We start from the raw sequence: 12,642 nt of genomic DNA on the forward strand, positions 1-12,642 counted from the left end.
GGGACTGTGGGTAGAAGAAGACGAGGACATGTATCTTGCTGATATGTCATATTAAAGATCCCTTTGCTTTTCTTTTCTTTACAGGAACAGAATAGTAGGGGGAATATTAGACGTGTTAAAATGCAAACTGTTATAAGTGTCAGTTTTGAGTTGTTGCCAGCTGTATCTTTACCGTAACTAGATTGTTAAGATAGTTAACACGTGTCATGCAAGTTGTCAAGCAAGTTGCTCAAGACTGTGCACTTCTGATCCCCTATAAATGCTGTACTCTTCATCATGAATAAAGCAGATTACGGAGCCTAATCATTTTCTGAGATCTATAAAGTGTAGTTTTTAGCAGTTACTACTACTGTCGCATTAAGCTCATTGTTATTTCCTTGAACACTCCAGAAGAGGCAGATTATGATCATCATCATACTTCTGCTATTGCAACACAAGACTAGCTCTTGCATCCGAGATTTTTTCTTTCTTTGCTGTTTTGTTGTTCTGCTTCTTTGTCAAGCAGGGAGAATGTGAGTTATATCTCTAACCTCCGGTTAGTTACTATTTGTTCTGTTTAGTTAAGAGTCCATTAAGTGCCAGCTAAGAGTACACGTGTCATGAAGTCAAGGTGTCTCAATCTCTATATATGATGACTCCGTACAATCTCGAAATAGATCAAATAATAGAACCAGATTATATTTTCATGTTTCTCTTTGTAGATTTGGTAGGCCTAGGGTTCATAGATTGAAGTTTCATCTGGTCATGCGAAAATTGGAAAGGAAAAAAACAAAAAAGAAAGAGAGAATAGAAGGAGATTTTGTTTAATGGAAGGTTTATAAAAGCACTTAAAAATAAAATGAATATTTTTATAATTTTAGCAAAATTTGAGATAATTTACATTAATTCTCAAAAATAGAAGAAAAATTTCTCAAAATACAAAATATATTTGTAAAGGTGACTTTCTTAATTTTATTTTCTTGACCAATTTACAGAAGTCTTCCAATCTTTTTTCCAAGTCTTCTGACCTCTTTTCCCCCTCCAGTCTTCGCCTCAAATCCAAGAGGATCGTCTCTCCCAATAAAAAAATAAAAGATATGAGAAAAAGAGAACGAAGTCTATAACACGCTGTGGACGGAAATTTCTCGTTAGTGCGATTAATAATTGATGTGAATATTACTGTTGTAATAAAACACTACCTCCCGGCTTTTAATATAAGAAGTAACTTGATATTTAATTTAATCCTATTTTATCTCTCATATTTATCTATTTTTTCCTAATTAGTTTTTGTAATAGTTACACATGTTAAATGTTCCATCAAATAATAATTTTAATTAATACACATGATTAATAGGGATATTTTAGAGAAGATAACATTTATTTATTACAAAGGACTAATTTAACAAACTTTTTAAATCTATTTAAATTAGTTAATTAGTTCTTATATTAAAAACCAGAATTAGTATTACAAAAACATGGACCACATAACACAAACCCATAAGCATGGAGAGATAGTAAAATAATTGCATTAATTATAACTTTATCTCAACAAACTTGATGAGTTCCCATTGCTTTTGAATTATTACTTTTTTGTCAGGAAATTGCTATGAAATGGGTAAATAGTTAATGCCCATCGAACACAAAGCGCTACAAGTGATACGCTATTCTTTGTGCAATTAATAAAATATTTCTAATCGCTAAAATATTAAATTTAATTTTTTAAAAATAATAATAATTGGCAAACAAAATTATTATGTGAGACTAAATATTTTATAAAATTAGGATTAGAAGATTAACGATATTTTATAAAATTAGGAGAGCAGACTAAAAATTTATTTCAAGTCAGATGACTAAATATATTGTTTCTACCAAAGACTAAATATACACTCTTATAATTTTTAATAATAAAATCTTCCCTGCCGAGTGAACCTGAAAGTATTTCCCCGCATGTGCTTTAATGTGTATGTCTGTTTATATAAATATATATATATATATATATATTTATATATGAGATACTTCAATAAAGTTGATCGATGTCATTTTAAAAAAAAAAAGAAATGTAAATTCCGAGATATATACTTTGAATTCTAGATCATTGAGGGGAAAAGACTATGAAGTCTGAATGCAAATACTAAAATTTTTATTTATCTGAGGAATACTGGGGAAATCATATATGTATTATAAAATTTGCAGTGCTATTAACAATTTTGTCGGTACAACAGTTAAGAACGGTTTTTTTAAAAAAAAATTCAAAAAGTTGCATTTCCACGCGTACGGTGCTTTTGAATTGCTATGAATTGCTTTTGAATTACTCCTGATCAGTTCTCACTGCTTTTGAATGATTTGTTTTTATCTGCATTAAGACTGAATTATATATAAAAAAAAATTTGGGGACAATTATTCTCTTGCATTCATCGCTCCTACCCCACCCACCATCCACGCTCGTAAATTCTAATTTTTTAACAAACGGGAACCACACCACAGAGGAGCTTCCCTTCTTATTAAATTTGGACATCTCGAGTTTATATAATTAACAGCAAAATCTAGATGACACAAACAATGGGTAATCACAACGGACAGACACACATATTACAAATTGAGACGCTAAAGCTCGATTCAATTTTCCATGCAACAAAACGGCAAAACTTCATACCCAAAGAGGAGGGGGTGGTGCCATTATATTTGAGCCAAGGCTCGTTGGCCTATTTTTTAAATTCATGATCGTTCCATGGCATTTTAATAATTAGAGGTGTTCCAATTATTGGTAATGTCCAATAATGATCGGTCTAAATCTTCAAGATGATTAAAACAAACCAGGTAAATATATTATTAGATATTGATAAATATGTCAAAAGATGGGTTGTTATAGTTCTTGACTTGTGTGTGAGTCAAAGTTATGATGGCCCATTTGTTTATTACAGTTTTTTTAAAAGACAAGACAAAACAAAAATAAAAGAAGAAGAAAGAAAAGTTGCACTCATCCACAAACACGTAAGAACGGATTTATATAGAGGGCCGAACTAGAGTCGCCTTTCTCACGCATTCAGGTTGAAGCAAAGTGACAGGCTCAGCTATGTTTCACCTTCTTCTTTCGTCATTTCTGATCTGCAGCTTGGTACACCTGCAACAACCTGCCTATGCCATTAAAAAGGTAAGCAAGCATAGTTTGGTTTGTAATTAATTAACAGTAGTATTATTCTACCACCAAGGACCTGGATCAATTAGTAGGAGTTGTTCAAGCTCAATCAAAAGTCATGGGTTCAGTCCTTTGAGAACGCAGTAGTATAGTTGGTAAGGTTGCCACCCATATGGGTCCTGCTATGACCCGATCTGAATTAGTCTGACTTATAATTGCTTGTGGGGTTTGCCAAGATATCAGATGCTCATGTTGTTATTCTTGTTGTTGTTGTTAATCACCTTAATCAATTTCATCTTGCAGCCATACGTTGTATACTTGGGATCACATTCTCATGGTCCAAAACCTTCCTCTGCTGATATGGACTTCGCCACAACTTCCCATTATAATTTCCTTGCCTCGGTCTTAGGAAGGTGCATGCAAGTTTCATAGATCTCTGTGTTTGTCTCATTTTCAAAGTTACCATTTCTCTCTTTCTTTTCATTTTTTGGATCCTTATTCTCTTATTTTAAATCAACCTCTAATTCAATTATTTTGAATGGCATGTATAATTAACTTTTCTCTTTCTTTAGAGAATCCTATGTTTTTAGCACTTATTTTAACGGTTACATGTTTGATTTGACAGCCATGAAAGGGCCAAGGAAGCCATCTTTTACTCATATAACCGACACATCAATGGCTTTGCTGCATTACTTGAAGATGATGAGGCTGCAGAGATCAAGAGTGAGAGACTCGTACCCTTGCTTGTGTGTGTATTTTTGTGTATACACAAATATGATACTCTTCTAGTTCTAAATATAAGACCTATTTTATAGTATAAATTACACTGTAAAATGGGTTTTATATTTAGGGTCGGAAGAATATTAAATATTGATAAGTGATGATTGATATAAAATGGTTGGAAAATGGGCGCAGAAAATCCAAAAGTAGTGTCGGTGTTCTTGAGCCAATCGCATAAGGTGCATACAACCAGGTCATGGGGGTTTCTAGGACAAGAAAGCAACGGAAGAGTCAGAGCTGACTCAGCTTGGGTCAAAGGAAGATTTGGTCAAAATGTGATTATTGGCAGTCTTGACACCGGTAGTTAACTATTTGCAGATGAAATGAAATCTATCTATATATTACTTCTCTATATGTCTCTCCATTTCACGACTAAGCTATTAAAGTTCCTATAAATCTGTAAACATTTGCAACCAAAATGAGAATTTTTACCATTGAGTTGTTTTATTGGATATATAGGCGTGTGTCCAGAATCCAGAAGCTTCAGAGATGATGGGTACGGTCCCATTCCAAGGAAGTGGCGCGGTGGATCAAAATGTGAGCTTTATAGTCTGTCTGGCCCACGCAACAGAACTCTTTGCAACAGGTTTGATCAAAACTCGAGTTTTCATAATTTAAAAATATATACTTCTCTATTTCTATTTAGAGAGCATTTTTAATATGTTTTACATAAATAAAAAAACCTGAAATTATATTAATTTTATTTTAAAATATAATAATTTTTTAACTTTAGTCATGTTTAATACATACACTTTCTGAAAAAAATAATAATTTACACTATAATAAATAAAAGACAAAATAGTATATTTATGTTCAAAATTTAGTAATATGACTTATAAAGGAAATAAAAAAATATTAATATGACTTATAAATGGAATAAAAATACCTTCTTTCTGCATTGTGAATAGGACAAGAGAAGTATGACCTGGATGTAAAGTTTAAACGGGTGAGATCAAGAATGATTTAATACATGTACTATGTGTATGAAATAGGAAACTCATTGGAGCAAAAACCTACTACAAAGCGTACCTGATAAAATACGGGAGCCCTGACCATACAAGCGCTCGTGACTTTTCTGGACACGGAACCCATATTTTGTCAACGGCCGGCGGCAACTTCGTTCGAAAAGTAAGCGTTCTCAACAATGGGAATGGAACAGCCAAGGGAGGATCTCCAAGAGCTCGTCTTGCTGTGTACAAGGTTTGCTGGGGGAGTCATGGTTCTGAACGTTGCACTGATGAAGATCTGCTATATGCTTTTGATCAAGCCATCAATGACGGCGTTGATATTCTCTGCGTTTCGCTTGGTTCGGGGGCTTCTGTGCAGATTGATAACTGGTTGATAAGTGGCATCTCCATAGGATCCTTCCATGCGGTTACCAGAGGAATCGTGGTTGTTGCCGTGGCGGGTAATACCGGACCACAACTTCAGACTGTGACCTCTGTGGAGCCTTGGATCTTCACTATTGCTGCTGGCTCCATAGACAGAGAATTCAGCAATAATATTACTCTTAGTAATGGCCAACGCTTTAAGGTCGTATCGCTTCTCTTCTTTCACATTTATTATGATGATTATTGACATTAATTATGTGTTATGATTACAGAATTAATTATATATTATGATTATTGACATTAATTATATATTGATCAGGGCAAAAGCCTTGCCACGAACTCGTCATCTCAGAGGTTAATTCCTGCGCGCCTAAGAATGAATTTCACTATTCATGATGATCTCTGTGTTATAAGCTCTCCAATGTTGCAGGAACCCATTTGCATTTATGAATAATGCAAAAACAATTATACCAGTAAGACCAGCTCCAAAAGTTTCTGCATTCTCAGCAAGGGGACCCAACATGATTTTTCCCACAATCCTCAAGGTTATCCATTCTCACATTGTCTAACTCCCCCAGTCACCAAGTATTGAACTTCTTAACATTCTTTTTTTAAAACTTTTTTACAGCCCGATGTAATTGCACCAGGCCAGGATATAATTGCTGCTTATTCACCTGTTGCAAGTCCTACAGGCCTAGATTCGGATGAATCTCACTTTGACTATAATATTCTATCCGGAACTTCCCAGGCATGTGCTCATGTTTCTGGTATTGCTGGTCTTTTAAAAAATCATCATCCTAATTGGAGTCCCGCAATGATCAAGTCAGCAATCATGACCACTGGTATAACATGCATTAGTCTCTGTTTTCGTGTTTACAGTTTGCTTGTTCTTTTTTTGTAATGAGTATAAAAAATCTATGTTGCTATAGCAAGCATACTGGATAACACCGATAGACCGATTCTGGACGAACAGGACGGTCAAGTAGCAACTCCGTTTCATTACGGCGCAGGCTTTGTCAAACCCAACCTTGCAATGGACCCTGGACTTGTTTATGATCTCCGCCCTTCCGATTACCTGAACTTGCTATGCTTTTCTGCTTACGAGGGAAGAGTAGTTGAAGCCTTTAATTATAATAGGCCATACAGATGTCCAAGGTCTTACAAACTAGAAGATTTTAATTACCCTTCTATCACATTGCCTTTTCTGGGTATGAAACCTGTAAATGTTACTCGTATGGTAACAAATGTTGGGCCTCCAAGTACGTACACTGTAAATGTCAAAGCCCCTCGAGGAGTTAAGGTAGTTGTTCTTCCAAGAACTTTGACTTTTCAGAGGACAAACCAAAAGAAGAGCTATATGGTTATTTTGCAGGCATCAAGTTTAGCCCAAACTTCAGACCCTTCATTTGGAGAGTTGACTTGGACTGATGACAAGCACAAAGTGAGAAGTCCCATAGTAATCCCTCAATATGAGAAAATGGCTATATAGAATTCAATGTGTCCAATCCTTTGTTTTTGCGAAATAGTGAGGTACTAGTGTTAATTAGTGTGTGCTCATATATGAGTCCCAAAAGAGACATCTTTGTAAATGGGGAAAGCCACGAATCTCGAACCAGATTAGCCGGATGATAGTATAAAAAAAATGTGTGCTCAGTGAGTGGATGTACTCATCTTTGTCATTTTACAATAAAGTGGCTAGCGTATTCTATAGGACCTCTCGCAACCGGCTTCTTAACTTCTGCTTTTATATTCTATACTTTATAATTTTGCTAGCTCCTTGAACTCAGCCTTGAGCCAAAAAAAAAAAAAAATGGATGCACGCACAAGGATTTCCTCACTGAGGAGCCACACAAATGTAGTGTGGTCCATTAATTAAAAAAATCTCCCTTCTAATAGGTTAGTCTTCTGAAATTGAGTTCTCCCTTTAAACTTGTATTTATAACAAAGGTGTTTTCATTGAAAGCACGATATAAACAAAAGAGTTTAAAATGACACTCTGAGAATCATATGGAATGATATATAATTGGTAATCTAAAAATTAGTCATTAATGTTGACTATAATATTTATATATAATGTCATACTATTCACATGTTGTGAAGTGCAAATAAAATAGCTCCTTTCTCAAGGCTCTAAATGTACAGGTTGCTGGTCGGGTGGGATGTAGAATAATGAAAGTTATAAATGACCAAGAAAAAGAAACAATGAAAGGAATGGGACGGATGAAATGAATCATATTTTGCATGGTATAAAAAGAAATATATGCATGTAATTTTTCAAAAGAGATTTAACCAAATCATGAGGGAAAGCACACTATGTTCCATACTCCACGCCTGATTATATTGCGGTATTGCAATTTTATATGCGCCAAACATTATTTGTTAATGGATTCCTTTTGTTTTCTTAATTTTGCGTTTCTAGGAAGATGCCAAACATGGTCACAGTCCTAACACAAGAAATCTTTACAAAATGATTTCCTTTTTTGTTTGAAAAAAGGCATACTTGGGATGCTGAGATACTTATGATGATCAATGGGCGCAAAACCCTTCGGTTGCTTTCAGAAAGAGATTGCTTTTCCAAAATATTGGAAGTTCCGTGGTGGACATATTCTACCTTTCAGGAGAATAAAAAAAATAATAAAAGCAAAATTCATAAAGTCAACATAAAATATGAAGTTTATAACGAATCGCAATTAATATATATATATATATATTGTGCTAGTCCTACATTAGGCTTTATGCAATTTTTCCAATTCTGTTATATGTTCACTTTGCCATTGGGCAGGAAAAGGTTGAACTTGGCCAACAAAATATAGTTACGATCATTTTTATTTTATTTTATATAATTTAAATACACACATAGATAAAGCTTTTCTATGTTGTACAATAAAGCTTTGGTTGTCTGCCGGCTTCTCTGGAAAAAGAATATTTGGGACCCATTTATCCTCCCACATTCCTATAGAATTTCCTCTGCCAAGGTCCCAGAAGAGGTCCTTTTTGAGAGGTAGTCTCTACCTTCTAGTATACTTGACCACCGCCAAGAGGCCTTATATGGCCATTTTTTGCATCCACAAATTCATCTTTAGGGAAGTAGACACTTTTTAACGGGTTATTCAAGTGTCTCCACGCAGTTTCAGCTAGTAGAGCACGTCCAAGCATGTGTTTCCTGGGAGAGGGGAGGATTTATTTCTGTTGCACATATAAATATTATTATTGCAATCCTCTTCAGTTACGTTCTTGCCTGCACAAAATATTATATTCTTCGATTATTTCATTGTTCATTAGGGCCTTACTTTATTTTGACATCCCTCAAATTAAAATAATCACGTCAGCGAATCCCCTATCTCATGAAAGTTTGCAACCGACCTTTAGAGAGCTCCCCTCCATGGCTCCATATGAGGATGGAAATCAGTTTGGATGAGTGATGAGCATTTAATATGATTTTATTTTCATATTTTTTATAAATATCTTTTAATAGATATATCATTTGAAATAACCACTCTGATAAAAAAAATTTATATAAAAATTTTTAAGTTAAAAATTTTAAATTCAGATTGTTAAAATCAATTTAGATGGCTCAGATCTCATACTGGGATGAAAAAGATGATCATATCCCTTGCAGGAATGCCTTGGTCTGTATAAAGCCTAGCCACGAGGATAAGATGGTCATTTTTTCTTGCCTGGCTTTTCCAATATCTCAAGCTGAGCCCCCAACCGAATGGGTCTCGGGAAATTCATCACATGCCAACTTGGGATAATATTCTTGATGCACATGGTGGTTAATTGAGAACTAGCAATTGCTGGCAAAAAGCAATTTAAAACTAAAAAAACAATTTAAAACTGGCAATTAACCTTAATTTTAAATACTCATTATATGTCGCATTCTACGGATTGTGAACATCATAATAAGAATAGCATGCTTCAAATAAACATAACATCTTTCAAACTCATTTTTTCACTAAGAAACAACACTTGGGAGATTGACTAAAACATGTAACCACATCCTAGAAAAATCCAACGTACAAAATTCGTCTCAACGACCAAATCAAGCAATAAACACAATGACAAATTTACACACAGATTCCAAAACATCACCAAATCGAAACATTTGAATACTTAAAGTTGCCACAATGTTCTAAAGCCTCATCAGAACTTCCTTCCAATCAAAGGTGCATAAGCATCGAATCAAGCGTCTGGGGTGCATGCGAGTCTTGAAAATCTGGAATCAACTAACTATTACTTCGAAAAACAAGCATCAACAAGAATCTTCTAAGCATGAGTTTCTTTTTTAAATGACAATTAACTAGCAAAAAGAAAACGCAAACTTAGACCATAAAGCTAAATGCTGCTGTTGAAACAGCAACAACATTTGATAAATGAGGAACATGAATTTAATTTGGACACCCAAATATTTTAAAGATAGATCTGGGCATTTTAATTGTGTTAGAATAAAAGATTAATATAGTTCGATCTAAACTGTTGAAATTAACATTGCATTAATACATGAACGGAGCCCTGACTTTCATTATGCATTTGATTGAGGAAGAAATAAAAAACACAATGAAATCATCATTTTCTTCAACCTGCTCTGTATTGTTTGTTTTTTCTTTAACCGTGCAGTTCTTTAGAAGAGGAGGTCCACAAAGCTCAGGATTTCCAATGTAACTCCATGTATCAAAACTCTGAATCTGAGTTCCAAGTGGAATTGGTCCGCTAAAACGGTTGTACGAGAGATTCAAAACACTCAAAAAAGATAGGTCAGACATACCCTGAGGAATATTCCCATGAAGGTTGTTATGGGATAAATCAAGAGATTCTAGATGTTTCATCGCTCTAATTTGTTCTGGTATCTCTCCTGTCAGATTATTATGAGACAAGTTTAAGGATTGTAAATTAGTGAGCTTGACTAATGGTATAGGAATTTCTCCTGATAGATTGTTAGCTGAAAGATCAATATTTCGAACCAACTTCAGAATTTTATCTTACTCTCGTTGTTGACCCTTTGTGTGCAACTCAATTTTCATGAATGCACGTGAAGTTGGGATGACATATACTGGAAAAGCTAATTCATTTGCTAAATCTCGTTCACCAGGAAATTCTAAAAAATTGGTTGTGTTGAGTAGACAAGGAGGGATTGGTCCTGAAAGTTTGTTATTGGCAAGGTCCAATACAATCAAAGAGAGACTACATAGCCGTGATGGAATGTTGCCCGTAAATTGATTGGATCTCAATTCCACAACCATTACATTTTCAGGCAACCACAATGTTTGTATACTTCCGGAGAAGTTGTTTCCTCCTAAATTGAGCAGCACCAAAAATCGGAAACTATGGAAAGTCCAAGATATATCACCAGAAAAACCGTTATGATGTAGATCTAGCGCCCTTAGATTATATAATGATGAACCCATTGTTGATGGAACTCGACCAACAAGCTGATTATTCCCTAAGTATATACAATTCAAAAGTTTCCAATTGTCCCAACAATCTGGAAGTTCTTGGGTGAGAGAATTATTTGATAGGTCCAAATACTCCAAAACAGTTTGATTACTTTCATTGTGACACAACAAAGAAGATAAAGGTCCCGAGAAAAAGTTAGAAGATAAATCCAAAACTTGGACCCCATCTGATACTCGAGGAAGCTGTCCTGTGAATTTATTAAATGACATAAATACCTTCAAACCTGATAGCCAGAAGCCCGATATATGCTTTCTAATTGGGCTGTGAGAATTATTATGGCCAAGGATTTTTGGGAGTGTACCACTCAACTCATTGAAGCTAATATCCAAATATCGTAAAGATGATGATTCGTTTACGATATTAGAAGGAATAGAGCTGTTAAATGAGTTATTAGATAGATCAAGGTAACTTAATTCATCAAGCTGGCCAAGCCAATCAGGTATTGATCCTTCAAGTTTATTGTTAGATAGATCTACGAAATTCATATTTCGATAGCCTGAAAAGTCTGGAATTTGACCTCTCAAGTTGCATTGACTGAGATGAAGATCGGAGAGATCTTTGCTGAGATTGAACAACCAGTTAGGTAATCCATGTCCAAAATCATTTAGATCAAGACCAAGATATGAAAGTGAGCTAAAATTGGCATATGGGAGAGATTGAATAGAGCTGGTCAAATTACAATCATACAAATATAATCTCTCCAGAGGTAGCAAAGCCAACGATTGCACCCAATTTGTTTCACTAGGAAGATGAATACGACTGAGATCGAGAGCTGCTAAGGCAGGAAGTCGAGAGGGCCAATGATGAAGATTATCAATGTGAAGATGAATGTTGTCTGATAAACTCAGTTGAGAAAGCTTAGAAGAATTTGCTGGCAAATGACTTCGAGTTGCGAAGGAATTATTGATAGACGGAATGGTTATGCGTTCAAAGTCATTGGAGTCCAAATACAACACTTCAAGAAATTCAATTGCAAGTAAAGAAGATAAGTTGATTTCACCTCTCAAGGATGTTAGATGATTGTAGTTTGACAGATCAAGAGCTGCGACTCTATTGTCGTAGTCACATGAAACTCCTTCCCATTGACAGCAATCTCGGAGAGTGGACCAAGAAGAGAGGCAGTTGGAGGGATCAACAACGCCTTGTTTGAAGCTTAACAGTGAACGTCGATCCCTCTCATGGCAGCAAATGATTGTGTTGAATCTTACTGCACATAGCAACACCAACAAAATGAGACATATTTGTGATGTGAAACGAAGAATGATCATGATGGTTGTTTGATTAAGAGACGAAGTAGCGATGAAATCTGTTTCTTCAAGTGAATGCTTGTTATATATCTATAGCAATGTTTATATATGGTGAACTTGTGTTTGGTTATTTATTTCAAGGGAGAATTACATGACTTTTTTTTTTTGTAATGTTGTTGAAACTATATTTTTTTGGGGAAAAATTTTACGTACAGCGCGCTAAAATTTTTAAAAAATATATTGCACGAATTTTTTCCTCCAATTTTTTTTCACAAATTTCTCTTTATTTTCAAAATCTATAAAAATATTCCAAAAAAAGCAAAAGATAAAATACACGGACTTGTTTTAAATGGTATTCAAGATTTAATTCCCTTCTATTTTCATGATAAGTTACTTTTGAAAGTGGAGACTGGATAGGAGGTTTTTATGATTAAAAAAAAATTGAAGATTGATATGATGATTATTATCTTTGTTTTAAGGAAGGTATAAAAGCACTTAAAAATAAAATGCGTGTTTGTATAATTTTAGCAAAATTTAAGAGAATTTACATTAATTCTCAAAAATAGAAGAAAAACTCTGCGTAATTTTCTCAAAATACAAGAAATATTTGCATAGCTTACTCTTTCTTGTTTTTTTCTCTTAACCTTTTCACAGAAGTCTTCCAACCTTTTTTTCAAGTCTTCCGAGCTTCTTTTCCTCGTATTTGCCGCAAATC

The 12,642-nt window shown here is 34.6% G+C and overlaps 2 protein-coding genes across 2 annotated transcripts; one reads left to right on the forward strand and one right to left on the reverse strand.

Moving 5' to 3' along the window:
• The first annotated feature begins 3,052 nt into the window (after window positions 1-3,052).
• LOC114748586 (subtilisin-like protease Glyma18g48580) lies at window positions 3,053-6,805 on the forward strand. The gene is made up of 10 exons (XM_028937013.1): window positions 3,053-3,130; window positions 3,419-3,528; window positions 3,741-3,838; window positions 4,031-4,195; window positions 4,355-4,481; window positions 4,888-5,428; window positions 5,546-5,580; window positions 5,657-5,771; window positions 5,855-6,068; window positions 6,156-6,805. The coding sequence occupies exons 1-10, from the start codon at window positions 3,053-3,055 to the stop codon at window positions 6,713-6,715; spliced, it is 2,043 nt and encodes a 680-aa protein (XP_028792846.1). The 3' UTR covers window positions 6,716-6,805.
• A 3,400-nt stretch (window positions 6,806-10,205) lies between these two features.
• Window positions 10,206-11,948, reverse strand: LOC114748587 (receptor-like protein kinase 5). The gene has a single exon (XM_028937014.1). The coding sequence runs from the start codon at window positions 11,946-11,948 to the stop codon at window positions 10,206-10,208; it is 1,743 nt and encodes a 580-aa protein (XP_028792847.1).
• Between the last annotated feature and the right edge of the window lie 694 nt (window positions 11,949-12,642).

The sequence above is a fragment of the Neltuma alba genome, unplaced genomic scaffold (genome assembly GCF_004799145.2).
Source record: "Neltuma alba isolate B1F8T4 unplaced genomic scaffold, ASM479914v2 tig00005750_pilon, whole genome shotgun sequence".
NCBI lineage: Eukaryota > Viridiplantae > Streptophyta > Magnoliopsida > Fabales > Fabaceae > Neltuma > Neltuma alba.